Source organism: Salmo salar, chromosome ssa10, assembly GCF_905237065.1.
Source record: "Salmo salar chromosome ssa10, Ssal_v3.1, whole genome shotgun sequence".
NCBI lineage: Eukaryota > Metazoa > Chordata > Actinopteri > Salmoniformes > Salmonidae > Salmo > Salmo salar.
This window is the reverse complement of record NC_059451.1, coordinates 120,719,361-120,745,159: the sequence shown is the minus strand read 5'-3', so window position 1 is coordinate 120,745,159 and position 25,799 is coordinate 120,719,361. Positions and strand designations below refer to the sequence as shown.

At 47.4% G+C, this 25,799-nt stretch overlaps 1 protein-coding gene across 3 annotated transcripts in view; it reads left to right on the top strand.

Annotated features, from left to right (window-relative positions):
• The window catches only part of LOC106561726 (tetraspanin-18), a 102,659-nt gene extending 77,870 nt beyond the window's left edge, over positions 1 to 24,789 (top strand). For all 3 annotated transcript variants that reach the window (XM_045688562.1, XM_045688564.1, XM_045688563.1), the window contains 7 exons: positions 14,918 to 15,013; positions 19,220 to 19,414; positions 20,215 to 20,289; positions 21,250 to 21,348; positions 21,580 to 21,756; positions 23,823 to 23,906; positions 24,439 to 24,789. In XM_045688562.1, coding sequence (XP_045544518.1) covers positions 14,918 to 15,013; positions 19,220 to 19,414; positions 20,215 to 20,289; positions 21,250 to 21,348; positions 21,580 to 21,756; positions 23,823 to 23,906; positions 24,439 to 24,486 — 774 coding nt within the window. In that variant the 3' untranslated portion in view covers positions 24,487 to 24,789. The remainder of the gene's footprint in view (positions 1 to 14,917; positions 15,014 to 19,219; positions 19,415 to 20,214; positions 20,290 to 21,249; positions 21,349 to 21,579; positions 21,757 to 23,822; positions 23,907 to 24,438) is intronic.
• The last annotated feature ends 1,010 nt before the right edge of the window (positions 24,790 to 25,799 follow it).

The window sequence follows — 25,799 nt, the reverse complement described above, 5'->3', positions numbered from 1 at the left end:
GCAGGAGAGGTACAACTCCCACCTGATTCTGGTTCAGTTTATATGAGCAGGAGAGGTTAAACTCCCACCTGATTCTGGTTCAGTTTATATGAGCAGGAGAGGTACAACTCCCACCTGATTCTGGTTCAGTTTATATGAGCAGGAGAGGTTAAACTCCCACCTGATTCTGGTTCAGTTTATATGAGCAGGAGAGGTTAAACTCCCACCTGATTCTGGTTCAGTTTATATGAGCAGGAGAGGTAAAACTCCCACCTGATTCTGGTTCAGTTTATATGAGCAGGAGAGGTTAAACTCCCACCTGATTCTGGTTCAGTTTATATGAGCAGGAGAGGTTAAACTCCCACCTGATTCTGGTTCAGTTTATATGAGCAGGAGCCTAAAAACCTCAATCTGATTTACGAGGCCTTGTTCATTTTATGAGCAGATTCAAAGCCTGGCGCTATAATATACCTCAGCTAAACCTTCATGGGTGGTAGACTGTAACCTGTTACACTAAACCTCAGCTAAACCCCGGCGATAGACTGTAATAATGATCAAGATGCAAGGAATTTAGCTCACTGTTATGAGCAGAGGGGTGAAGGAAGCGAAGTGAAGCCCTGTATGTCTGTTAGTTTAGTATATTGTATAAGCCGAATGGGGGGTGAATGGCATCAGATGAAGCCCTGTATGATGAAGGTTCAGTTCATTCTATGTGCTGAACGGAGTGAAGTATGTAAGTGATACTCCATCTGAAACACTGCCCTGTTATTTCACATAAACTGGATAGTGAAAATGTACGTATGACAAAGAACTACGTTTAAGTCGGATCACGATAGTAACGAAAAAGTGTCAGCCTATTTGCAACATACCTCCTTGTTATAGCATTTTCATTTTCGTGTGTTGCGCTTGAATTTTAGCAGCGTATATGAATCATGGTGATTATGAAAGTATACATTTACGAAAGCATGTATTCTCATATGAAATCAAGTGTTTTTGGTCAAATACACATGGTTAGCAGATGTTAATGCGAGTGTAGCGAAATGCTTGTGGCTTCTAGTTCCGACAGTGCAGTAATATCTAACAAGTAATCTAACAAATTCACAACAACTACCTTATACACACAAATGTAAAGGAACGAATAAGAATATGTACATATAAATATATGGATGAGCGATGGCCGTGTGGCATAGGCAAGATGCAGTAGATGGTATAGAATCTAGTATATACATATGAGATGAGTAATGTAGGATATGTATACATTATTAAAGTGCCGTTATTTAAAGTCACTAGTGAGACCTTAATTAAGTCTGTTTATTTAAGTGGCCAGAGATTTGAGTCTGTATGTTGGCAGCAGCCTCTCCAAGTTAGTGATGGCTGTTTAACAGTCTGATGGCCTTGAGTTAGAAGCTGTTTTTCCAGTCTCTCGGTCCCAGCTTTGATGCACCTGTACTGACCTCGCCTTCTGGATGATAGTGGGGTGAACAGACAGTGGCTCGTGTGGTTGTTGTCCTTGATGATCCTTTTGCCCTTCCTGTGACATCGGGTGCTGTAGGTGTCCTGGAGGGCAGGTAGATGCGTTGTGCAGGTAGTGCACCCTCTGGAGAGCCTTGCGGTTGTGGGGGGTGCAGTTGCCATACCAGGCGGTAATACAGCCCGACAGGATGCTCTCTCTTGCGCATCTTTAAAAGTTTGTGAGGGTTTTAGGTGACAAGCCAAATTTCTTCAGCCACCTGAGGTTGAAGAGGCGCTGTTGCTGTCTGTGTGGGTGGACCATTTCAGTTTGTCAGTCATGTGTACACTGTTTTAAATGTATTTAGTTCTGTCATGTTTCATGTTTTGTGTTTTGACCCCAGGAAGAGTAGCTGCTGCTTTAGCACTAGCTAATGGGGATCCGAATAAAATACCAAACACACACACACACACACACACACACACACCGAGACTCAGAGGGAGACCCAGAGGGAGACCCAGAGAGAGAGAGGTGGTTCAGGGGATCAATTCCCATCAACTGCCTGCCTTCCCTGGGCTGTGTATCGAACCATCCTCCCTGAGCCTGTTACTGTCTCCTCCATTCTGTCTGTTAGAGGTGCTGACACTATGAAGTGGGAACTGGAGAGGAGCCAATCTGCCGTATGTAGGAGAATGTAGTGGAGGTGGAAGGAGAGAGGAGGATGAAGGTTAAGGCGTCGGCATGCTTCCCATCCCTAACAGTTTGTGAATATATTATGCCGCCATTTTGTGCTGTTCGTGCAAACAATTCTTTTTTTCTTCAGGCAAGCTGAAGTTTGATAGCCGAAGTCTACGCCCCTTCATTGGTGATTGTTAAACTGTAGGGATTCTACTATGAAGTGGTTATTTTCATTTAACACATTTTATCGTTAAAATGTTTTCACTTGAAAAATACTACACAAAACATCTATGCCGCTAAGACCTCCTGGGCAAAAGCATAAACATTTATTACCAATTTCTTGAGTTATCTTAGATTAATTCGGACTGTTTTGAGAATATCTACACCGGCTACGGCATCTCAAGATGGACAAACAGTACTATTGCTGCTTTTTTCTCCTTTTTCAATCGAAGGTCTTTTAAAGTCAAGTTCTGCTAGAAGCAGTATGCAGATGCCTTTAGAAGGAGTAGGAGGAGGAGGAGGAGGAGGAAGATGAGGAGCAGGAAGAGGAGGAGGAGGAGGAGGAAGAGGAGGAGGAGGAGGAGGAGGAGGAGGAGGAGGAGCAGGAAGAGGAGGAGGAGCAGGAGGAAGAGGAGGAGGAGGAGGAGGAGGAGGAGGAGGAAGAAGAGGAGGAGGAGGAGGAGGAAGAGGAGGAGCAGGAAGAGGAGGAGGAGCAGGAGGAAGAGGAGGAGGAGGAGGAGGAGGAGGAGGAAGAAGAGGAGGAGGAGCAGGAGGAAGAGGAGGAGGAGGAGGAGGAGGAGGAGGAAGATGAGGAGCAGGAAGAGGAGGAGGAGCAGGAGGAAGAGGAGGAGGAGGAGGAGGAGGAGGAAGATGAGGAGCAGGAAGAGGAGGAGGAGCAGGAGGAAGAGGAGGAGGAGGAGGAGGAGGAGGAGGAGGAGGAGCAGGAAGAGGAGGAGGAGCAGGAGGAAGAGGAGGAGGAGGAGGAGGAGGAGGAGGAGGAGGAGGAGGAGGAAGATGAGGAGCAGGAAGAGGAGGAGGAGCAGGAGGAAGAGGAGGAGGAGGAGGAGGAGGAGGAAGATGAGGAGCAGGAAGAGGAGGAGGAGCAGGAGGAAGAGGAGGAGGAGGAGGAGGAGGAGGAGGAAGAAGAGGAGGAGGAGCAGGAGGAAGAGGAGGAGGAGCAGGAGGAAGAGGAGGAGGAGGAGAAGGAGGAGGAAGAAGAGAAGGAGGAGGAAGAGGAGGAGGAGGAGGGTGAGATGGAGGATCAGACTGTCTGTGTGTTCAGACTGAGACGACTGTGTTAGTTAATCAGACTATAGTTCAGTATTGTGCCAGTATTGTTCATTATTGTGCCTCAGACTCACTCACTGGGGCTGTGCCAGCATGAAGAGCACCCCCCCCCTCCCTCCCCAGAGGCCATAAAGAGGAGTACTGATTTATGTCCGCTGGCATGCAACAGCTTCTGAAACTGTAACGTTAATACACACCATGGCCTTACCCAATAGCTGTTCGGCTCCAAGTGCCTGTGCTGATTTTGCTTCTAGTCTAAACAAGGCTTTTTAGTACAATGAATATAAACGCTAAAGGGGTCTGCTTGAGTGAGGGAATTGATCAGAGACCAGCCAAACCATTCTTCGTGGTGTACAGTACAGTACAGGTAGTATTGTATAGCCAACTCAGACCCAAGTACCTTGCCCGAGTGCAGAGGAGTAACAGTGCTCTATGTTATGGTTTTGCGTTACAGTTTGACCGTGAGATCGCTGTATACTCTTTAGTATATATTAGGATCCCCCCCATTAGCTGCTGCCAAGATTTAATCACAAAGTCCATGTGAGTCCAACAGCTCTGAGCTTCACACTTCCTCTGTGAGTTGAATTCCAGCTGTGGCATACAGCCTGTAACACAGCTGGCCTGTGAGTTGAATTCCAGCTGTGGTATACAGCCTGTAACACAGTCGTTATCTATGTGTGCTGCAGCTGGTCTGTGAGTTGCCCTCTACAGCACAGGAAGTTCTTAGAACACTCCTATCTTTGTGTGTTCAATGTTGTCTTGTGTCTTTATACCATCTCTGTACAATGTAGTGTGCACTGCAGTAGCTAGTTAGCTGTTTAGCATGCACAACCACTTCAAAGAGCACCACAGCAGCAGCAGAGCCCAGCAGAGCCCAGCAGAGCCCAGGGCTCATTCTCCCTTAATTGGAGGTTCATTAAGGGACATGCTGCGCCTCAGAGGAGAACTGTATTTCTCTCTCTCTCTCTCTCTCTCTCTCTCTCTCTCTCTCTCTATTTCTCTCCTATCTATCGCTTTCTCTTTGTTTGCCTATCTGTTTCTCCCCCCTCTCTCACCCTCTCTTTCTCTCTCGGATGTCTCACGTTGAGTGGTTTACATGCTGAGACTTATTTAATGGAGTTATTCTGCGGAAATATGAAAATGAGATTGAGATGGAGAGTTACGTTACACAAGCGTGTGTGTGTGTGTGTGTGGTCCTTCCGTCTTTGTCAGCATGCTCTCTCTGCACGGTGGAGTGGGGACAATCAACCTGGTCCCTAGGGGTCAATTATAGGTGATCATTCAATGGCATTGAAGAGGGGTCAAGTTCCATCCTCATGAACCCAGCAGTGTCTGAGGGATTAATTATGACTTGGTATGCATATGCATGGGTCATGTTCGGCGTGGGGGTTTGGCTCGGAGTAGAACACAATGTCTCTTTCCCAAACGGCACCCTATACCCTATGGGCTCTGGTCTAAAGTAGTGCACTATATAGGGAATAGGGTTCTACAGGGCTCTGGTCTAAAGTAGTGCACTATATAGGGAATAGGGTTCTACAGGGCTCTGGTCTAAAGTAGTGCACTATATAGGGAATAGGGTTCTACAGGGCTCTGGTCTAAAGTAGTGCACTATATAGGGAATAGGGTTCTATAGGGCCCTGGTCTAAAGTAGTGCACTATATAGGGAATAGGGTTCTATAGGGCCCTGGTCTAAAGTAGTGCACTATATAGGGAATAGGGTTCTATAGGGCTCTGGTCTAAATTAGTACACTACATAGGGAACAGGGTACCATGTTGCTCAGAGCAGACACAGTGTCCTTGTCCTGCTGGTACTGAAGGGGGGATCGAGGTGAGGCGATGGGTGTGATGGGGGGAAACGGAGGAATAGAGTCACTTCATTACTGTCCTAGGTGGAGGCAGGAGATAGAAGGGGGAGATAGAGGGGGAGATTTAGGGGGTGGTAGGGGGAGATAGAGGGGTGGTAGGCGGAGATAGAGGGGTGGTAGGGGGAGATAGCGGGGGTGGTAGGGGGAGATAGAGGGGTGGTAGGGGGAGATAGAGGGGTGGTAGGGAGAGATAGAGGGGGAGATAGGGGGTGGTAGGGGAGATAGAGGGGTGGTAGGGGTAGATAGAGGGGTGGTAGGGGGAGATAGCGGGGTGGTAGGGGGAGATAGAGGGGTGGTAGGGGGAGATAGAGGGGTGGTAGGCGGAGATAGAGGGGGGAGATTTAGGGGTGGTAGGGGGAGATAGAGGGGGAGATTTAGGGGGTGGTAGGGGGAGATAGAGGGGGAGATTTAGGGGGTGGTAGGGGGAGATAGAGGGGGAGATTTAGGGGGTGGTAGGGGGAGATAGAGGGGTGGTAGGGGAGGATAGAGGGGTGGTAAGGGGAGATAGAGGGGGAGATAGAGGGGTGGTAGGGGAGGATAGAGGGGTGGTAGGGGGAGATAGAGGGGGAGATAGAGGGGTGGTAGGGGAGGATTGAGGCGTGGTAGGGCGAGATAGAGGGGGGAGATAGAGGGGTGGTAGGGGGAGATAGAAGGGGAGATAGAGGGGTGGTAGGGAGAGATAGAGGGGGAGATTTAGGGGTGGTAGGGAGAGATAGAGAGGTAGGTAGGGGGAGATAGAGGGGGTGGTAGGGGGAGATAGAGGGGGTGGTAGGGGGAGATAGAGGGGTAGGTAGGGGAGATAGAGGGGTGGTAGGGGGAGATAGAGGGGTAGGTAGGAGAGATAGAGGGGGTGGTAGGGGGGAGATAGAGGGGGTGGTAGGTGGAGATAGAGGGGGTGGTAGGGAGAGATAGAGGGGGTGGTAGGGAGAGATAGAGGGGTGGTAGGGGGAGATAGAGGGGTAGGTAGGGGGAGATAGAGGGTGTGGTAGGGAGGTAGGGAGAGATAGAGGGGGTGGTAGGGGGAGATAGAGGGGGGAGATAGAGGGGGTAGAGGGGGAGATAGAGGGGGTGGTAGGGGGAGATAGAGGAGTAGGTAGGGGGGAGATAGTGGGGTGGTAGGGAGAGATAGAGGGGGTGGTAGAGAGGGGGTGGTAGGGAGAGATAGAGGGGGTGGTAGGGAGAGATAGAGGAGTAGGTAGGGGGAGACAGAGGGGTGGTAGAGAGAGATAGAGGGGGGATAGGGAGAGATGGGGGGGTGGTAGGGAGAGATAGAGGGGGTGTTAGAGCAGGAGGAGGACAGGCGAATAGAGTCACTTCATTAATCGTGCTGAAAGTGTCACCCTGAAAACCCCATCCAGCCAAGTGGGTTCTGTTTTTAAAGAGAGCACACTACCGCTCTGTTTTTCATTTCACCTTTGCAGGTTAAATTATTATTTGAAATCAAATCTATATGGAAAAAGAGACCAGTTTGTGTGTTGTTGTGTTTCTATGTCTCTTTCGTTTCTCATCATAATGGCAGGCTGAGAGATGCTGATTGGCTCGGCCTGTGTAGAGTGCAGATAGTGTGGACTGTAGAGCAAGATAGGGTGGAGCCATGTGCCCAGCCAATCGGCCCCCCCCCTCAGAGCACAGAGAGTTAATGAGGGTTTGTTTTGAGGGCAGAGAGGGATCCCTTTTATTACTGGGAGAGAAGTCATGTAGGTCATGTGGGATTGTGTCCTCATTACGGAGCTCTGCTAACTGTCTCTCTGTTCCCCCCTGAAAGATGATCTAGGATCTGTTCTCTCTACTCGAGAGAAAACCTCAGCCAATCTGCTCCCAGATCAGTAGCGACTAGCTGACCACAGAGTGTAAAATTGTCTTTGAGATGGGTCTTGTGCCGCGTGGCAAGATCTATGACATCCATAACGGACAAGCTGTAGACTAGAGGGCTGAGGGAGTGAGCTGGTGTGTGTGTGTGTGTGTGTGTGTGTGTGTGTGTGTGTGTGTGTGTGTGTGTGTGTGTGTGTGTGTGTGTGTGTGTGTGTGTGTGTAACTGAGGGGAAGAGAGAGTGAACTAGCATTGAATGGCTGATACAGAACAGTACCTCAGGCCACTGCGTTGTTTTAATAATGTCATTCATCAGACAGAAAACAACTATTCTCACTGTCACAACATCAGCGTTGATCACACTGCAGTAGTGTCTTGTCTCTGCATCAGTGTCCATCTCAGCAGTGTCTTGTCTCGCTGCATCAGTGTCCATCTCAGCAGTGTCTTGTCTCGCTGCATCAGTGTCCATCTCAGCAGTGTCTTGTCTCGCTGCATCAGTGTCCATCTCAGCAGTGTCTTGTCTCGCTGCATCAGTGTCCATCTCAGCAGTGTCTTGTCTCTCTGCATCAGTGTCCATCTCAGCAGTGTCTTGTCTCTCTGCATCAGTGTCCATCTCAGCAGTGTCTTGTCTCGCTGCATCAGTGTCCATCTCAGCAGTGTCTTGTCTCTCTGCATCAGTGTCCATCTCAGCAGTGTCTTGTCTCGCTGCATCAGTGTCCATCTCAGCAGTGTCTTGTCTCGCTGCATCAGTGTCCATCTCAGCAGTGTCTTGTCTCGCTGCATCAGTGTCCATCTCAGCAGTGTCTTGTCTCGCTGCATCAGTGTCCATCTCAGCAGTGTCTTGTCTCGCTGCATCAGTGTCCATCTCAGCAGTGTCTTGTCTCGCTGCATCAGTGTCCATCTCAGCAGTGTCTTGTCTCGCTGCATCAGTGTCCATCTCAGCAGTGTCTTGTCTCGCTGCATCAGTGTCCATCTCAGTGTGTGGTTCAGTTCAGTGTGATGTGTCCTGTGGTTCAGTTCAGTGTGATGTGTCCTGTGGTTCAGTACAGTGTGATGTGTCCTGTGGTTCAGTTCAGTGTGATGTGTCCTGTGGTTCAGTTCAGTGTGATGTGTCCTGTGGTTCAGTTCAGTGTGATGTGTCCTGTGGTTCAGTACAGTATGATGTGTCCTAACTACACTTACCTCGGCCTAAACATCAGCGCCACAGGTAACTTCCAGACAGCCGTGAACGATCTGAGAGACGAGACAAGGGCCTTCTACGCCGTCTAAAGAAACATGAAATTTGACATCCCAATTAGGATCTGGCTAAAAATACTAGAGTCAGTTATTAAACCCATTGATCAATTAGGATCTGGCTAAAAATACTAGAGTCAGTTATTAAACCCATTGATCAATTAGGACCTGGCTAAAAATACTAGAGTCAGTTATTAAACCCATTGATCAATTAGGACCTGGCTAAAAATACTATAGTCAGTTATTAAACCCATTGCCATTTATGGTTGTGGGGTCTGGGGTCCGCTCACCAACCAAGAATTCACAAAATGGGACACACACCAAATTGAGTCTCTGCGTGCAGAATTCTGCAACAATATCCTCTGTGTACAACGTAGAACACCAACTAATGCATGTAGGCCGATACCCGCTAATTATCAAAATCCAGAAAAGAGCCGTTAAATTCTACAAACACCGATAATGAAGCGATTCCCAAACCTTCCATAACAAAGCTGTCACCTACAGAGAGATGAACCTGGAGAAGAGTCCCCTAAGCAAGCTGGTCCTGGGGCTCTGTTCACAAACACAAACAGACCCCACAGAGCCCCAGGACAGCAACACAATCAGACCCAACCAAATCTTGAGAAAACAAAAAGATACTTTTCTTGACACATTAGAAAGAATTAACAAAATAACAGAGCAAACTAGAATGCTATTTGGCCCTAAACAGAGAGTACACAGTGGCAGAATACCTGACCACTGGACTGACCCAAACTTAAGGAAAGCTTTGACTATGTACAGACTCAGTGAGCATAGCCTTGCTAAAGAAGAAAGGCCGCCGTAGGCAGACCTGGCTCTCAAGAGAAGACAGGCTATGTGCAACACTGCCCACAAAATGAGGTGGAAACTGACCTGTACTTCCTAACCTCCTGCCCAATGTATGACCATATTAGAGACACATATTTCCCTCAGATTACACAGACCCACAAAGAATTCGAACACAAATCACATTTTGATAAACTCCCATATCTACTGGTTGAAATACCACAGTGTTCCATCACAGCAGCAAGATGTGTGACCTGTTGCCACAAGAAAAGGGCAACCAGTGAAGAACAAACACCATTGTAAATACAACCCATATTTATGTTTATTTATTTTCCTTTTTGTACTTTGACTATTTGCACATAATGACATTTGAAATGTCTTTATTCTTTTGAGTGTAATGTTTACTGTTCATTTTTTATTGTTTATTTCACTTTTGTTTATTATTTATTTCACTTGCTTTGGCAAGGTAAACATATGTTTCCCATACCAATAAAGCCCTTGAATTGAAATTGAATTGAATTGAATTGAGAGAGAGAGAGAGAGAGAAATTTTGTTTGGAGCTTTAAACATGTTTTAGGCTGTGAGAGACTTTTCAGCCGTCCATCTCCCCCTTCCTCCCTCCTCCTCCTCCTCCTCTTCCACATCTCCTGCATCCCTCGGCCCTGTATTAAATGGTTTTCCTCTCATTCCAGGGGATTGAAGATAGGGAACAGGAGGGATAAGAGAAAGAAGACCTCTTGACACATTCCCTCCGAGAGCTGTAATATATGCATATCTCAATTAAGACCTCCGGTAAAGGGGGGGTCCGGGAGGTGTGTGTGTGTGTGTGTGTGTGTGTGTGTGTGTGTGTGTGTGTGTGTGTGTGTGTGTGTGTGGGGGCTGATTTTAAAGGTTCACTGGCTATGAGGGGCGAGGCTATCTGGCTCTTAGTGAATCGTCAGGAGGGATGATCAATACCTAAGCGTATAATGATGATTGAGAGGAGGTATTTAACCAAGCTTCTAAATCAATTTCCTCTGTCTCTGTGGAGAGGATAGAGGGAGGGAGGGAGGGAGGGAGGGAGGGAGGGAGGGAGGGAGGGAGGGAGGGAGGGAGGATGGACTGAGGGAGGGAGGGAGGGAGGAGGAGGGAGGGAGGGAGGGAGGGAGGGAGGGAGGGAGGGAGGGAGGGAGGGAAGGATGGAGGGAGGGAGGGAGGGACGGAGGGACTGAGGGAGGGAGGGACGGAGGGACGGAGGGAGGGAGGGAGGGAAGGATGGAGGGAAGATGGGAGGGAGGGAGGGAGGGAGGGAGGGATGGAGAAGAGGAGAGAATAATCAGCTGTGACGCAGACTAGGAAAATGAAGGAAGCTAAAGGCTCTAGTACTTTATGCACTCTCACGTCCACAGGACCACTGGAGCACAAAGAGTTCCTTTTGAGGTACCCAGTCTGTACTCAGTTCCTCTCTTGTTAAAGTAACTGCCCAGTGTTTCCAGAATTCCATGAAATATGAACCGATAATTACTATATGAAATAGATTTCTTACAATGTTTTTAAATTACGTTTTTTTCTGTGTTTGAATGGTGTGGGCGTGTGTATTTTTTATTTTTTATTTAACCTTTATTTAACTAGACAAGTCAGTTAAGAACAAATTCTTATTTACAATGATGGCCTAGCGGGGAACAGTGGGTTAACGTCCTTGTTCAGGGGGCAGAACGACAGATTATTACCTTGTCAACTCGGGGATTCATCCAGCAACCTTTCAGGTTACAGGCTCTAACCACTAGGCTACCTGCCTCCCCTCCACTCTAACCACTAGGCTACCTGCCTCCCCTCCACTCTAACCACTAGGCTACCTGCCGCCCCTCCACTCTAACCACTAGGCTACCTGCCGCCCCTCCACTCTAACCACTAGGCTACCTGCCTCCCCTCCACTCTAACCACTAGGCTACCTGCCTCCCCTCCACTCTAACCACTAGGCTACCTGCCGCCCCTCCACTCTAACCACTAAGCTACCTGCCGCCCCTCCACTCTAACCACGAGGCTACCTGCCGTCCCTCCACTCTAACCACTACGCTACCTGCCTCCCCTCCACTCTAACCACTAGGCTACCTGCTGCCCCTCCACTCTAACCACTAGGCTACCTGCCTCCCCTCCACTCTAACCACTAGGCTACCTGCCTCCCCTCCACTCTAACCACTAGGCTACCTGCCGCCCCTCCACTCTAACCACTAAGCTACCTGCCGCCCCTCCACTCTAACCACTAGGCTACCTGCCGTCCCTCCACTCTAACCACTAGGCTACCTGCCTCCCCTCCACTCTAACCACTAGGCTACCTGCTGCCCCTCCACTCTAACCACTAGGCTACCTGCCGTCCCTCCACTCTAACCACTAGGCTACCTGCCTCCCCTCCACTCTAACCACTAGGCTACCTGCCGCCCCTCCACTCTAACCGCTAGGCTACCTGCCACCCCTCCACTCTAACCACTAGGCTACCTGCCTCCCATCCCCTCTAACCACTAGGCTACCTGCCTCCCCTCCACTCTAACCACTAGGCTACCTGCCGCCCCTCCACTCTAACCACTAGGCTACCTGCCGCCCTCCACTCTAACCACTAGGCTACCTGCCGCCCCTCCACTCTATCCACTAGGCTACCTGCCGCCCTCCACTCTAACCACTAGGCTACCTGCCTCATTTACATCTAGACATCTGATTCATCCTCCTCAGGGATATTTTTTAAATATTTTTTATTTAACTAGGCAAGTCAGTTAAGAACAAATTCTTATTTACAATGATGGCCTGCTCCGGCTAAACCCAGACGACGCTGGGCCAATTTTGCGCCGCCCTATGGGACTCCCAATCACGGACAGATGTGATACAGCCTGGATTCTAACCAGGGACTGTAGTGGTACCTCTAAGCACTGAGATGCAGTGCCTTAGACCGCTGCGCCACTCGGGGGCCCCAATGAGGTCATGTTCCTTAAGGAAATAGCAAGCGTTTTTTAAACAGTTTAAATGCGTTTTTTTTTAACCGTTTTTTTTCTCTGGATTTTTGCATTGGCAACAGATATGAGTATAGGATGAGTCAACAACAACAACAACATTATTTAGATATAAAGTTAACAGAATATGAACTTTTAAAAGTAAGATTTTCACTGGACAGTTACTTTAAGTATGGACACAGTTTAGTCAGCGCTTGTTCACTCTGCATGATCTAAAACAGTGACAGGTTTTTGTGTCCCAGGGCATTTTAAGAGTTCACAGCACTTCCCTCTAGTAAGGGCCCTCTTTCTTTTAATGTAATGAGGCCCCCCTCCTCGCCCCGTTCTCGCAAGGCTATCCCTCTACCCGACACCAACACACTCTCTCTGATGAGGCACATCCAGGAAGCACTCCAGCCTAATGAAGGACAACACTTTAATCAGGACAGCATGTCGGTCCTGTTCTTCTATCCTGTCCCACACACACACACACACACACACACACACACACACACACACACACACACACACACACACACACACACACACACACACACACACACACACACACACACACACACACACACCCACCCTTCACACCCTGCCCCTATATTACACCCGTGGGTATTCTCTTAAACACTGGCAAGGGAAACCCGGAGGCAGCGATATTAAAGGGCTTTGGGAAGAATCTTTCATTCATTATTTGACAGTAACTATCTGGAACTGTTATAATAGTTATAATTCTTTATATTATTTAAATTGATAGCTATAACCCAGGTTTTAAACTGGCAGAGAATAAATGACATGGAAGAGCCAAACACCCACCTCTAGCCATCCAGGCTGTAACACATCCGGCCGTGATTGGGAGTCCCATAGGGCGGCGCACAATTGGCCCAGCGTCGTCCGGGTTTGGCCGGTGTAGGCCGTCATTGTAAATAAGAATTAGTTTTTAACTGACTTGCCTAGTTAAATCAAGGTTAAATAAAAGAAATAGGGAGCGTAGGAGTTGTGAACAGACCTGATCTGGGCAACCACATGAACTCTCACACTCTGCCAAGCTGTTCAAAACAAGTTCAAATGGCTTCCATTTTCCAGGTCTTTCTCTCTGGCTTCAGACCGTAATCTCCTAATCTTCTGGCTGCCTTTTCCTCTAGTCTGATCTGCTGTGAAAACTCCTCTAGACAATCTCTCTCTCTCTTCTCACTCTGAGGCACTTTTGAGTCAGTGGTTAAGAACAGGGCACTATCTATCGATTCAGGGCTTCATGGTTTTTGAGCAGCAGGTGAGATGACTGGAGCCTCAGCTGTGATTTGAACCTGTCTAATCCTGTCTGATGGGGGGAGGGATGATGTTTAGTTCAGTCTGAAGGGGGATGGATGGATGATGTTTAGTTCAGTCTGAAGGGGGGATGGATGGATGATGTTTAGTTCAGTCTGAAGGGGGATGGATGGATGATGTTTAGTTCAGTCTGATGGGGGGATGGATTATGTTTAGTTCAGTCTGAAGGGGGATGGATGATGTTTAGTTCAGTCTGAAGGGGGGATGGATGGATGATGTTTAGTTCAGTCTGATGGGGGAGGGATGATGTTTAGTTCAGTCTGAAGGGGGATGGATGGATGATGTTTAGTTCAGTCTGATGGGGGGATGGATGATGTTTAGTTCAGTCTGAAGGGGGGATGGATGGATGATGTTTAGTTCAGTCTGAAGGGGGGATGGATGATGTTTAGTTCAGTCTGAAGGGTGATGGATGATGTTTAGTTCAGTCTGAAGGGGGATGGATGATGTTTAGTTCAGTCTGAAGGGGGATGGATGATGTTTAGTTCAGTCTGAAGGGGGGATGGATGGATGATGTTTAGTTCAGTCTGAAGGGGGATGGATGATGTTTAGTTCAGTCTGAAGGGGGGATGGATGATGTTTGGTTCAGTCTGAAGAGGGGATGGATGGATGATGTTTAGTTCAGTCTGAAGGGGGATGGATGGATGATGTTTAGTTCAGTCTGAAGGGGGATGGATGGATGATGTTTGGTTCAGTCTGAACGGGGATGGATGGATGATGTTTAGTTCAGTCTGAAGGGGGGATGGATGATGTTTAGTTCAGTCTGAAAGGGGGATGGATGGATGATGTTTAGTTCAGTCTGAAGGGGGGGATGGATGGATGATGTTTGGTTCAGTCTGAAAGGGGGATGGATTCAGACACTTCCAGGTCCAACGTTTTGCTGGTAAATATTAACATAAGTTGACAGTTATAATTTGAGGTATGTGGTTTTGACGTTGCAGACATGTTGCAGACATGTTGCTGCCCCGACCGACCTGTACTGTAGGGCTCTGGTTTCTGGGGATGGTGTAGGAAAGTGTTGCTGGTGCAGGATGCCTGTGGAGATAATGTGTCTGTTTTTCTGTTGAGATTGTATTGGCTGAAATGACAGGCCTGTATGGGCTAGATACTCCCTTCGCTACATTTGACAGGAAGAAGTAATTAAAAAAGTGGGAGCTGAGTTTTGTGTTTTGCGTTTTTTTGACAGAACCGAATCCATTTAAGTGACTGGTCTGTCTATATGTGTATGTATAGTGTGTGTGTGTGTGTGTGTGTGTGTGTGTGTGTGTGTGTGTGTGTGTGTGTGTGCGTGTGTAGCGTGTGTAGCGTGTGTAGAGTGTGTAGCGTGTGTAAGGTACACGTACATGCGTCTGTGTGCCTGCGGTAGAATCTATAAAATGTGTGTGTGTGTGTGTGTGTGTGTGTGTGTTCTCTTGGCAGAACAGAATCTTGTTGGACTGGCTAGTCTGTACCTGTGTTGTGTTCAAGCATTGGCATAACTCATTAACCTAACCTGTTTCTGTGTGTTGTCTCCCAGGGGTTAGGGGAGGCTTCAGCGAGAGGGACAGCCATGGACGGAGACTGTCTGAGCTGCATCAAATACCTCATGTTCCTCTTCAACTTCCTCATCTTTGTAAGTATTCTCCTGATGCATTTCTTCTCCCTATAGTATACACGTCATTCTTAACCGTACTCTACCCATTTGATGCGATTGAGGCGATCACATTGAAGCGTCATTATTGCACGTGGCAGATTTAGTTACAAGCCTTTGGTCTCAAGGCTGGAGATGCATTTGTCATCGTTTCTATTGTCAGACAAACAGATCCTCCCGTTTGAGGCAACAACATGGACTCTATAAACCTCCGTGCATCCGAAAATAAATTGCCTCTATAGCTGTAACATTTAACCAATTTTATTTATTTTTTTATTTAAATGTGACATTCATCGAAGAAACCCAATTATTTCCCTGGAGGAAGAGATGGTTTTAGAAGTGTATGTATGAAGCTCCTATCTCTACCCCCCTCCCCCTTCCTCCTCAATATCCCCCTTTTACTTAATCAATGGAGAGTCACCCACTGGGAAAGCAGATAGGGGTTTAGTGATAGAGGGAGGATGGGGGGGGGGAAGAGGGATGAATCGGGGAAGAGGGAAGGGGGGATTCACTTTGAGAGGTAGTGGAAAGGCAGAAAGGTAGCTGAAGCACCCCACTGACCTTCGTTATAGGCCTTAACCAACCCCCTGCTGAGGCATAAAGACTAGAAGACAGCCAGTCTTTTACCTCTCCAGCTCCCCTCATTCCTCCTTCTCAGCTCTCTCTCTCTCTCTCCTTCCTTTCATCCTCAATGGGTAACGATTTCATGGTTTTATTTCGGCTAGGGGAGAGTTTATACAGTATGTTAATGTTTGAACAATATGTAGCCTATCGCGAATGTCCTCACCTAAATGCAACCACGATCTGTTTTGGTAAAACATCTGAGGAACGTGGCTGGAGAAATGTATCCACTCTCAAATTCATAGACACAGCTATGGATACAAGCACTGACCACCCAGCATATAAAAAGAATAGTTGTGAACCATGTTTTGATGCTATATAGTGTTTGTTTACATTTTCTTTGTTTACAAACACTGGAGTAAAACAAGCTTATAGTTTGGATGCTGATGTGGTACGACAGTTGAACTTCATTCTTGAAGTTATATTCTTCAAGAATCAATAGGTTCATATTATTCCCCCATCCCTCTCCATCCATCCATCCCTCTCCCCATCCCTCTCTCTCCCTCCATCCCTCCCTCTCCCCATTCCCTCTCCCTCCCTCTCCCCATTCCCTCCATCCCTCCCTCTCCATCCCTCCCTCTCCCCATTCCCTCTACCTCATCCCTCCCTCTCCCCATCCCTCTCCCTCCATCCATCTCTCTCCCCATTCCCTCCCCTCCCTCTCCCCATTCCCTCTCCCTCCATCCCTCCCTCTCCTCATTCCCTCTCCCCATTCCCTCTCCCTCCATCCCTCTCCCACCATCCCTCTCCCTCAACCCTTCTCCCGCCATCCCTCTCCTCCCATCCATCCTTCTCCCCCATCCCTCCCTCTCCCCCATCCCCTTCTTCCTCCCTCCCTCCCTCTTTGGTGAGGTTTTCATTAGCCTGTCTTAAGGCTTTCCCACCTGTGTTCTCTTTCTTCCATTAATTGTAATGAATTATGTGCATATAAACGAAACTAATGGTCTCTGCTATCCGGGATCCTTGGGACGTCCCAACTCTGACGTCACCCCATTCAAGTTGACATTTAAAGGGTTAAAGTTAGGGTTAGGTAAGGGTTATGGTTAGGGTTAGAATAGGGGTTAAGGTTAGGGTTAGATAAGGGTTAGGGTTAGGTAAGGGTTATGGTTAGGGTTAGAATAGGGGTTAAGGTTAGGGTTAGATAAGGGTTAGGGTTAGGTAAGGGTTATGGTTATGGTTAGGTAGGGGTTAGGTTATTAGGTTAGAGTATTAGTTAGGTAAGGGTTATGGTTAGGGTTAGAATAGGGGTTAAGGTTAGGGTTAGATAAGGGTTAGGGTTAGGTAAGGGTTATGGTTAGGGTTAGAATAGGGGTTAAGGTTAGGGTTAGATAAGGGTTAGGGTTAGGTAAGGGTTATGGTTAGGTAGGGGTTAAGGTTAGGGTTAGGGTTAGAGTAGGGGTTAAGGTTAGGTAAGGGTTAAGGTTAGGGTTAGGTAAGGGTTAAGGTTCTTTGGACACTGTGTTAACAACCCTCCAGACGAGCTTCAATGCCATACAACTCTCCTTCCGTGGCCTCCAACTGCTCCTAAATACAAGTAAAACTAAATGCATGCTCTTCAACCGATCGCTGCCTGCACCTGCCCGCCCGTCCAGCATCACTACTCTGGACGGTTCTGACTTAGAATTTGTGGACAACTACAAATACCTAGGTGTCTGGTTAGACTGTAAACTCTCCTTCCAGACTCACATCAATCATCTCCAATCCAAAGTTAAATCTAGAATTGGCTTCCTATTTCGCAACAAAGCATCCTTCACTCATGCTGCCAAACTCTCGTAAAACTGACCATCCTACCGATCCTTGACTTCGGCGATGTCATTTACAAAATAGCTTCCAATACCCTACTCAACAAGCTGGATGCAGTCTATCACAGTGCCATCCGTTTTGTCACCAAAGCCCCATATACTACCCACCACTGCGACCTGTACGCTCTCGTTGGCTGGCCTTCGCTTCATAATCGTCGCCAAACACATTGGCTCCAGGTCATCTACAAGACCCTGCTAGGTAAAGTCCCCCCTTATCTCCGGTCACCATAGCAGCACCCACCTGTAGCACGCGCTCCAGCAGGTATATCTCTCTGGTCACTCCTAAAGCCAACTCCTCCTTTGGTCGTCTCCCTTTCCAGTTCTCTGCTGCCAATGACTGGAACGAACTACAAAAATCTCTGAAACTGGAAACACTTATCTCCCTCACTAGCTTTAAGCACCAGCTGTCAGAGCAGCTCACAGATCACTGCACCTGTACATAGCCCATCTATAATTTAGCCCAAACAACTACCTCTTCCCCTACTGTATTTATTTATTTATTTATTTTGCTCATTTGCACCCCATTATCTCCATTTCTACTTTGCACTTTCTTCCACTACAAATCCACCATTCCAGTGTTTTACTTGCTATATTGTATTTACTTTGCCACCGTGGCCTTTTTTTGCCTTTACCTCCCTTATCTCACCTCATTTGCTCACATTGTATATAGACTTATTTTTCTACTGTATTATTGACTGTATGTTTGTTTTACTCCATGTGTAACTCTGTGTTTTTGTATGTTGTCGAACTGCTTTGCTTTATCTTGGCCAGGTCGCAATTGTAAATGAGAACTTGTTCTCAACTTGCCTACCTGGTTAAATAAATGTGAAATAAATAAAATAAATAAATAAAAGGTTAGGGTTAGAGTTAAGGTTAGGTAAGGGTTAAGGTTAGGTAAGGGTTAAGGTTAGGTAAGGGTTAAGGTTAGGTAAGGGCTAATGTTAGGTAAGGGTTAATGTTAGGTAAGGGCTAAGGTTAGGTAAGGGTTAAGGTTAGGTAAGGGTTAAGGTTAGGTAAGGGTTAAGGTTAGGTAAGGGTTAATGTTAGGTAAGGGTTAATGTTAGGTAAGGGTTAAGGTTATGTAAGGGTTAAGGTTAGGGTTAGAGGGGTTAAGGGTAAGGTTAGGTAAGGGTTAAGGTTAGGTAAGGGCTAAGGTTAGGTAAGGGTTAAGGTTAGGTAAGGGTTAAGGTTAGGTAAGGGTTAATGTTAGGTAAGGGTTAAGGTTATGTAAGGGTTAAGGTTAGGTAAGGGTTAAGGTTAGGGTTAGAGGGGTTAAGGGTAAGGTTAGGTAAGGGTTAAGGTTAGGTAAGGGTTAAGGTTAGGTAAGGGTTAAGGTTAGGGTTAGAGGGGTTAAGGGTAAGGTTAGGTAAGGGTTAAGGTTAGGTCAGGGTTAAGGTTAGGGTTAGGTAAGGGTTAGGGTTAGGGTTAGAGGGGTTAAGGTTAAGGTTAGGTAAGGGTTAAGGTTAGGTAAGGGTTAAGGTTAGGGTTAGAGGGGTTAAGGGTAAGGTTAGGTAAGGGTTAAGGTTAGGTAAGGGTTAAGGTTAGGTCAGGGTTAAGGTTAGGGTTAGGTAAGGGTTAGGGTTAGTGGGGTTAAGGTTAATGTTAGGTAAGGGTTAAGGTTAGGGTTAGAGTAGGGGGAAGGACCTAGAAAAACTGCAGCAGGCAGAGAACAGAGCAGCACGTAATATCAAAGCTATCCCAAGGATCCCGGATAGCACTAATCCTAAACTAAACCCTCTCTCTCCCCCCTCCCTCTCTCTCCTAGCTGGGAGGCTCCTTCCTCCTGGGTGTAGGGGTGTGGGTGCTGGTGGATCCTACAGGCTTTAGGGAGATCGTAGCAGCCAACCCTCTGTTCTTCACTGGGGTCTACATCATCCTGGCCATGGGGGGAATGCTCTTCCTTCTGGGATTCCTGGGCTGCTGCGGAGCCATTCGGGAAAACAAGTGTCTGCTTCTCTTTGTAAGTCAACTGTGATGGGTGTGTGTGTGTGTGTGTGTGTGTGTGTGTGTGTGTGTGTGTGTGTGTGTGTGTGTGTGTGTGTGTGTGTGTGTGTGTGTGTGTGTGTTTGTCTGTTCATTCTATACAGTATATATAGGGTATCTTTGGTCATGTATTTTTGTGGGGGGGATGTGTCATTGTGGCCTGAGATAGAAAAGAAAGAAGCCATAGTAAAACAGAATATTATGTCTTGTCATCCTGTAGCCTTCCATGTAGCAGGCCTCATGCATAGTTCATGTTGAGTGGGCTCTGTCAGATTATGATCTTTACTGACACACACTCACTTTTCCTAACGCTCACTCTCTGTTACTCTCTCTCTCTCTGTTACTCTCTCTCTCTCTCTCTATCTGTCTCTCTCTCTCTCTCTCTCTCTCTCTGTCTCTCTCTCTCTCTCTCTCTCTCTCTCTCTCTCTCTCTCTCTGTCTCTCTCTCTCTCTCTCTCTCTCTCTCTCTCTGTCTCTCTCTCTCTCTCTCTCTCTCTCTCTCTCTCTCTCTCTCTCTCTCTCTCTCTCTCTCTCTCTCTCTCTCTCTCTCTCTCTCTCTCTCTCCCTTTATCTGTCTCCTCTCTCCTTTCACTCTACCCCAACTCTCTCTCTCTCTCTCTCTCTCTCCTTTCACTCTACCCCCTCTCTCTCTCTCTCTCTCTCTCTCTCTCTCCCTTTATCTGTCTCCTTCTCTCTCCTTTCACTCTACCCCAACTCTCTCTCTCTCTCTCGTTTCACTCTACCCCCCCTCTCTCTCTCTCCCATTTGTCCCTGCAGTTCTTCATGCTCATCCTGGTTATTTTTCTGGCAGAGTTGGCTGCAGCCATCCTGGCCTTCATATTCCGGGAGCATGTGAGTACCAAGACCCACTGACAACCAACTGTTCCTGTTATAACTACAAACACTGTTCCTGTTATCACTACAAACACTGTTCCTGTTATCTATACAAACACTGTTCCTGTTATCACTACAAACACTGTTCCTGTTATCTCTACAAACACTGTTCCTGTTATCACCTACAAACACTGTTCCTGTTATCTCTACAAACACTGTTCCTGTTATCTCTACAAACACTGTTCCTGTTATCTCTACAAACACTGTTCCTGTTATCAACTACAAACACTGTTCCTGTTATCACTACAAACACTGTTCCTGTTATCAACTACAAACACTGTTCCTGTTATCACTACAAACACTGTTCCTGTTATCTCTACAAACACTGTTCCTGTTATCAACTACAAACACTGTTCCTGTTATCTCTACAAACACTGTTCCTGTTATCAACTACAAACACTGTTCCTGTTATCTCTACAAACACTGTTCCTGTTATCACTACAAACACTGTTCCTGTTATCACTACAAACACTGTTCCTGTTATCACTACAAACACTGTTCCTGTTATCACTACAAACACTGTTCCTGTTATCTCTACAAACACTGTTCCTGTTATCAACTACAAACACTGTTCCTGTTATCACTACAAACACTGTTCCTGTTATCACCACAAACACTGTTCCTGTTATCACCACAAACACTGTTCCTGTTATCAACTACAAACACTGTTCCTGTTATCACTACAAACACTGTTCCTGTTATCACCACAAACACTGTTCCTGTTATCACCACAAACACTGTTCCTGTTATCACTACAACCAATGTTCCTGTTATCACTACAAACACTGTTCCTGTTATCACTACAAACACTGTTCCTGGTATCACCACAAACACTGTTCCTGTTATCATGATGATACAGTACTGTAGTACCTCTGACCATATAGAACTAATATTAACGTCGTCCATGTTCCTGTCTAGCTGACCAGAGAGTTCTTCACTATGGAGCTGAAGAGACACTATCAGGGCTACAACAATACTGATGTCTTCACTGGAACCTGGAATGCCGTAATGAACAGCGTAAGGCCCAGGACACGGTGAGGTTGAGGTCAATTCCATTCCAATCAGGTCACTTCCTAGATGTGACTGACTTCAAATGGAATTGAACCTTAACCCTGATACTTGGTAGATGTATACAATACTTACCGTGACAGACACTTTCAACCAAAGCCACTTACATGGCTTTTATTTCTTCAGTATCTGTATGCTGTTTCTGCGGGAATTGCACCATCAACCTCTGTGTCCCTCCAGTTTGACTGCTGTGGAGTGAACAGCCCGGAGGACTTTGAGGAGAGCCTGTTCCGGCTGATCAACCCCAACGAGATGGTCCCCTCAGCCTGCTGCAGGAGGGCCAGCCAGCCAGGAGACTCGGCTTATGTCAACCAGGTCGAGTGTCTAATGGGGAAAATGCTCTTCCGAAACAACAAGGTGGGTAGTGGTGAGTGTGTGTGTGTGTGTGTGTGTGTGTGTGTGTGTGTGTGTGTGTGTGTGTGTGTGTGTGTGTGTGTGTGTGTGTGTGCGTGCGTGCGTGCGTGCGTGCGTGCGTGTGTGTAGTATTCAGTACAACTCCCACAGCCCCACTCCTTGTGAGAAAAAAGCATTTTGCTTTACGTCCTGACAAATGTTGAAGCTCCTGAACACAACACCAACAGCCGAATCCAGTGGTGTCTGATGGTCCTGTCGAGACCAGTGGTGTCTGATGGTCCTATCGAGACCAGTGGTGTCTGATGGTCCTATCGAGAGCAGTGGTGTCTGATGGTCCTATCGAAGCCAGTGGTGTCTGATGGTCCTATCGAGGCCAGTGGTGTCTGATGGTGCTATCGAGGCCAGTGGTGTCTGATGGTCCTGTCGAGACCAGTGGTGTCTGATGGTCCTATCGAGGCCAGTGGTGTCTGATGGTCCTATCGAAGCCAGTGGTGTCTGATGGTCCTATCGAGGCCAGTGGTGTCTGATGGTGCTATCGAGGCCAGTGGTGTCTGATGGTCCTGTCGAGACCAGTGGTGTCTGATGGTCCTGTCGAGGCCAGTGGTGTCTGATGGTCCTATCGAAGCCAGTGGTGTCTGATGGTCCTATCGAGCCCAGTGGTGTCTGATGGTGCTATCGAGGCCAGTGGTGTCTGATGGTCCTGTCGAGACCAGTGGTGTCTGATGGTCCTATCGAGGCCAGTGGTGTCTGATGGTGCTATCGAGGCCAGTGGTGTCTGATGGTCCTATCGAGGCCAGTGGTGTCTGATGGTCCTATCGAAGCCAGTGGTGTCTGATGGTCCTATCGAGACCAGTGGTGTCTGATGGTCCTATTGAGACCAGTGGTGTCTGATGGTCCTATCGAGGCCAGTGGTGTCTGATGGTCCTATCGAGGCCAGTGGTGTCTGATGGTCCTATCGAGACCAGTGGTGTCTGATGGTCCTATCGAGACCAGCGGTGTCTGATGGTCCTATCGAGACCAGTGGTGTCTGATGGTCCTATCGAGGCCAGTGGTGTCTGATGGTCCTATCGAGGCCAGTGGTGTCTGATGGTCCTATCGAGGCCAGTGGTGTCTGATGGTCCTATCGAGGCCAGTGGTGTCTGATGGTCCTATCGAAGCCAGTGGTGTCTGATGGTCCTATCGAGACCAGTGGTGTCTGATGGTCCTATTGAGACCAGTGGTGTCTGATGGTCCTATCGAGGCCAGTGGTGTCTGATGGTCCTATCGAGGCCAGTGGTGTCTGATGGTCCTATCGAGACCAGCGGTGTCTGATGGTCCTATCGAGGCCAGTGGTGTCTGATGGTCCTATCGAGGCCAGTGGTGTCTGATGGTCCTATCGAGGCCAGTGGTGTCTGATGGTCCTATCGAGGCCAGTGGTGTCTGATGGTCCTATCGAGGCCAGTGGTGTTTGATGGTGCTATCGAGACCAGTGGTGTCTGATGGTCCTATCGAGGCCAGTGGTGTCTGATGGTCCTATCGAGACCAGCGGTGTCTGATGGTCCTATCGAGACCAGCGGTGTCTGATGGTCCTATCGAGGCCAGTGGTGTCTGATGGTCCTATCGAGACCAGTGGTGTCTGATGGTCCTGTCGAGACCAGTGGTGTCTGATGGTCCTATCGAGGCCAGTGGTGTCTGATGGTCCTATCGAGACCAGTGGTGTCTGATGGTCCTATCGAGACCAGTGGTGTCTGATGGTGCTATCGAGGCGCAGTGGTGTCTGATGGTGCTATCGAGGCCAGTGGTGTTTGATGGTGCTATCGAGACCAGTGGTGTCTGATGGTGCTATCGAGGCCAGTGGTGTCTGATGGTGCTATCGAGGCCAGTGGTGTCTGATGGTCCTATCGAGGCCAGTGGTGTCTGATGGTGCTATCGAGGCCAGTGGTGTCTGATGGTGCTATCGAGGCCAGTGGTGTCTGATGGTGCTATCGAGGCCAGTGGTGTCTGATCGTGCTATCGAGGCCAGTGGTGTCTGATGGTCCTGTCGAGACCAGTGGTGTCTGATGGTGCTATCTCTCTCTGTGTGTTGGCAGGGTTGCTATTCAGCTGTGGTGGATTACTTTGAGCTCTATATATATGTGGCCGGGGCGCTGGTCATCGCGGTGCTCACCATTGAGGTAGGATTCAGTATTTCGTTTCTTATAACTAACATTTTGTGAGTAGCCCCTTATCGGTTTATGTGATTAAGTAATGTTAGAGGTTTTGTAGTTTGTCTCCCCCCCCACACACACACACACACACACACACACACACACACACACACACACACACACACACACACACACACACACACACACACACACACACACACACACACACACACACACACACACACACACACACACACACACACACACACACAAAGCACATAGTACATGGCAACTGACACTTCCATACTGGGGAATGTCACTTCTGTAACTTTTTACAGTACTTTAGCCCCCCCTGGTGGAGAGTATTGGTGTTGCAGCACTGTTACACAACATACAGTACATTACATAGGATAACATACCAAGAAGGCACAGCTGGGGTATAATAACTGTACATATGCCAATCTATTCCATGGATTAGATCAAGACAGAACTAAGTCATCTTGTTCTGTGTCCTGACTGCTGTCCTGTCTCTCCTGTCTCTCCTGTCTCTTGTCTACAGCTGTTTGCCATGGTCTTTGCCATGTGTCTGTTCAGAGGCATCCAGTAGGATGACTGACTGCTGTACCGCACGGATGGGAGCTAGAAAAGGGAAATCAGGAGGAAAGAAAAGAAAATGTAACACTTACAAATGTGTTGTTCTTTTTGTATCTGCAAAACAAATTGGTTAGAAAACAAACAAACAAAACAACAACTACAACAACAACAACAACAACCACAACTACAACAACAACAATTACAACAACCACAACAACAACAACTACAACAACTACAACAACAACCACAACAACTACAACAACAACAACAACAACAACAACCACAACAACAACCACAACAACAACAACTACAACAACTACAACAACTACAACTACAACAACTACAACAACAACAACAACAACAACAACAACAACAACAACAACAACAACAACAACAACAACCACAACAACAACAACAACAACAACAACTACAACAACTACAACTACAACTACAACAACTACAACAACAACAACAACAACAACAACAACAACTACAACCACAACCACTACAACAACAACAACAACAACAACAACTACAACAACAACTACAACAACTACAACTACAACTACAACTACAACAACAACAACCACAACAACAACAACAACAACAACTACAACAACAACAACAACAACCACAACTTGTACTTCTCAGCTGGACTTTTGAGGTACAGGGTGAGGAAAAAAGAAAAAAGAACAGGGATAGAGAGAGCAAAAAAGACAAGAACGTCAGACAAACGTATGTAAAGTGATTTGTGTGTAAAAGTGAAAAAGGTGTTTGGTGAACCAGGTGTAACACAGAGAGGACACGGTTGAAAGTAGGCTTGGTGAACGAGAGGACCAGGTTGAAAGTAGGCTTGGTGAACGAGAGGACACGGTTGAAAGTAGGCTTGGTGAACGAGAGGACACGGTTGAAAGTAGGCTTGGTGAACGAGAGGACACGGTTGAAGCCTGCCTTGCAGCGGAAGTAACCTGAGTTCCCTGATCTGTTTGTGTTGTCTTGCTAGCTAACTGGGACTCAGGCTAGAGCAGAAGGCATTAGGATCTGTTTGTGTTGTCTTGCTAGCTAACTGGGACTCAGGCTAGAGCAGAAGGCATTAGGATCTGTTTGTGTTGTCTTGCTAGCTAACTGGGACTCAGGCTTTTGGATGAAGAATATTTATACTTACTGAGTGAAAAAGTTGGCTTGACTGTAATATAGAAATATGTGTTTTCATGTACACTTTGGCTGTTTCTGTACCCCTCCCTCCTCTCTACCCCTCCGCTCTTCCATCTATTTCTACCACACTCCCTCCCTTTGCCGCTCCCCCCTCCCTCCCCCCTCAACATC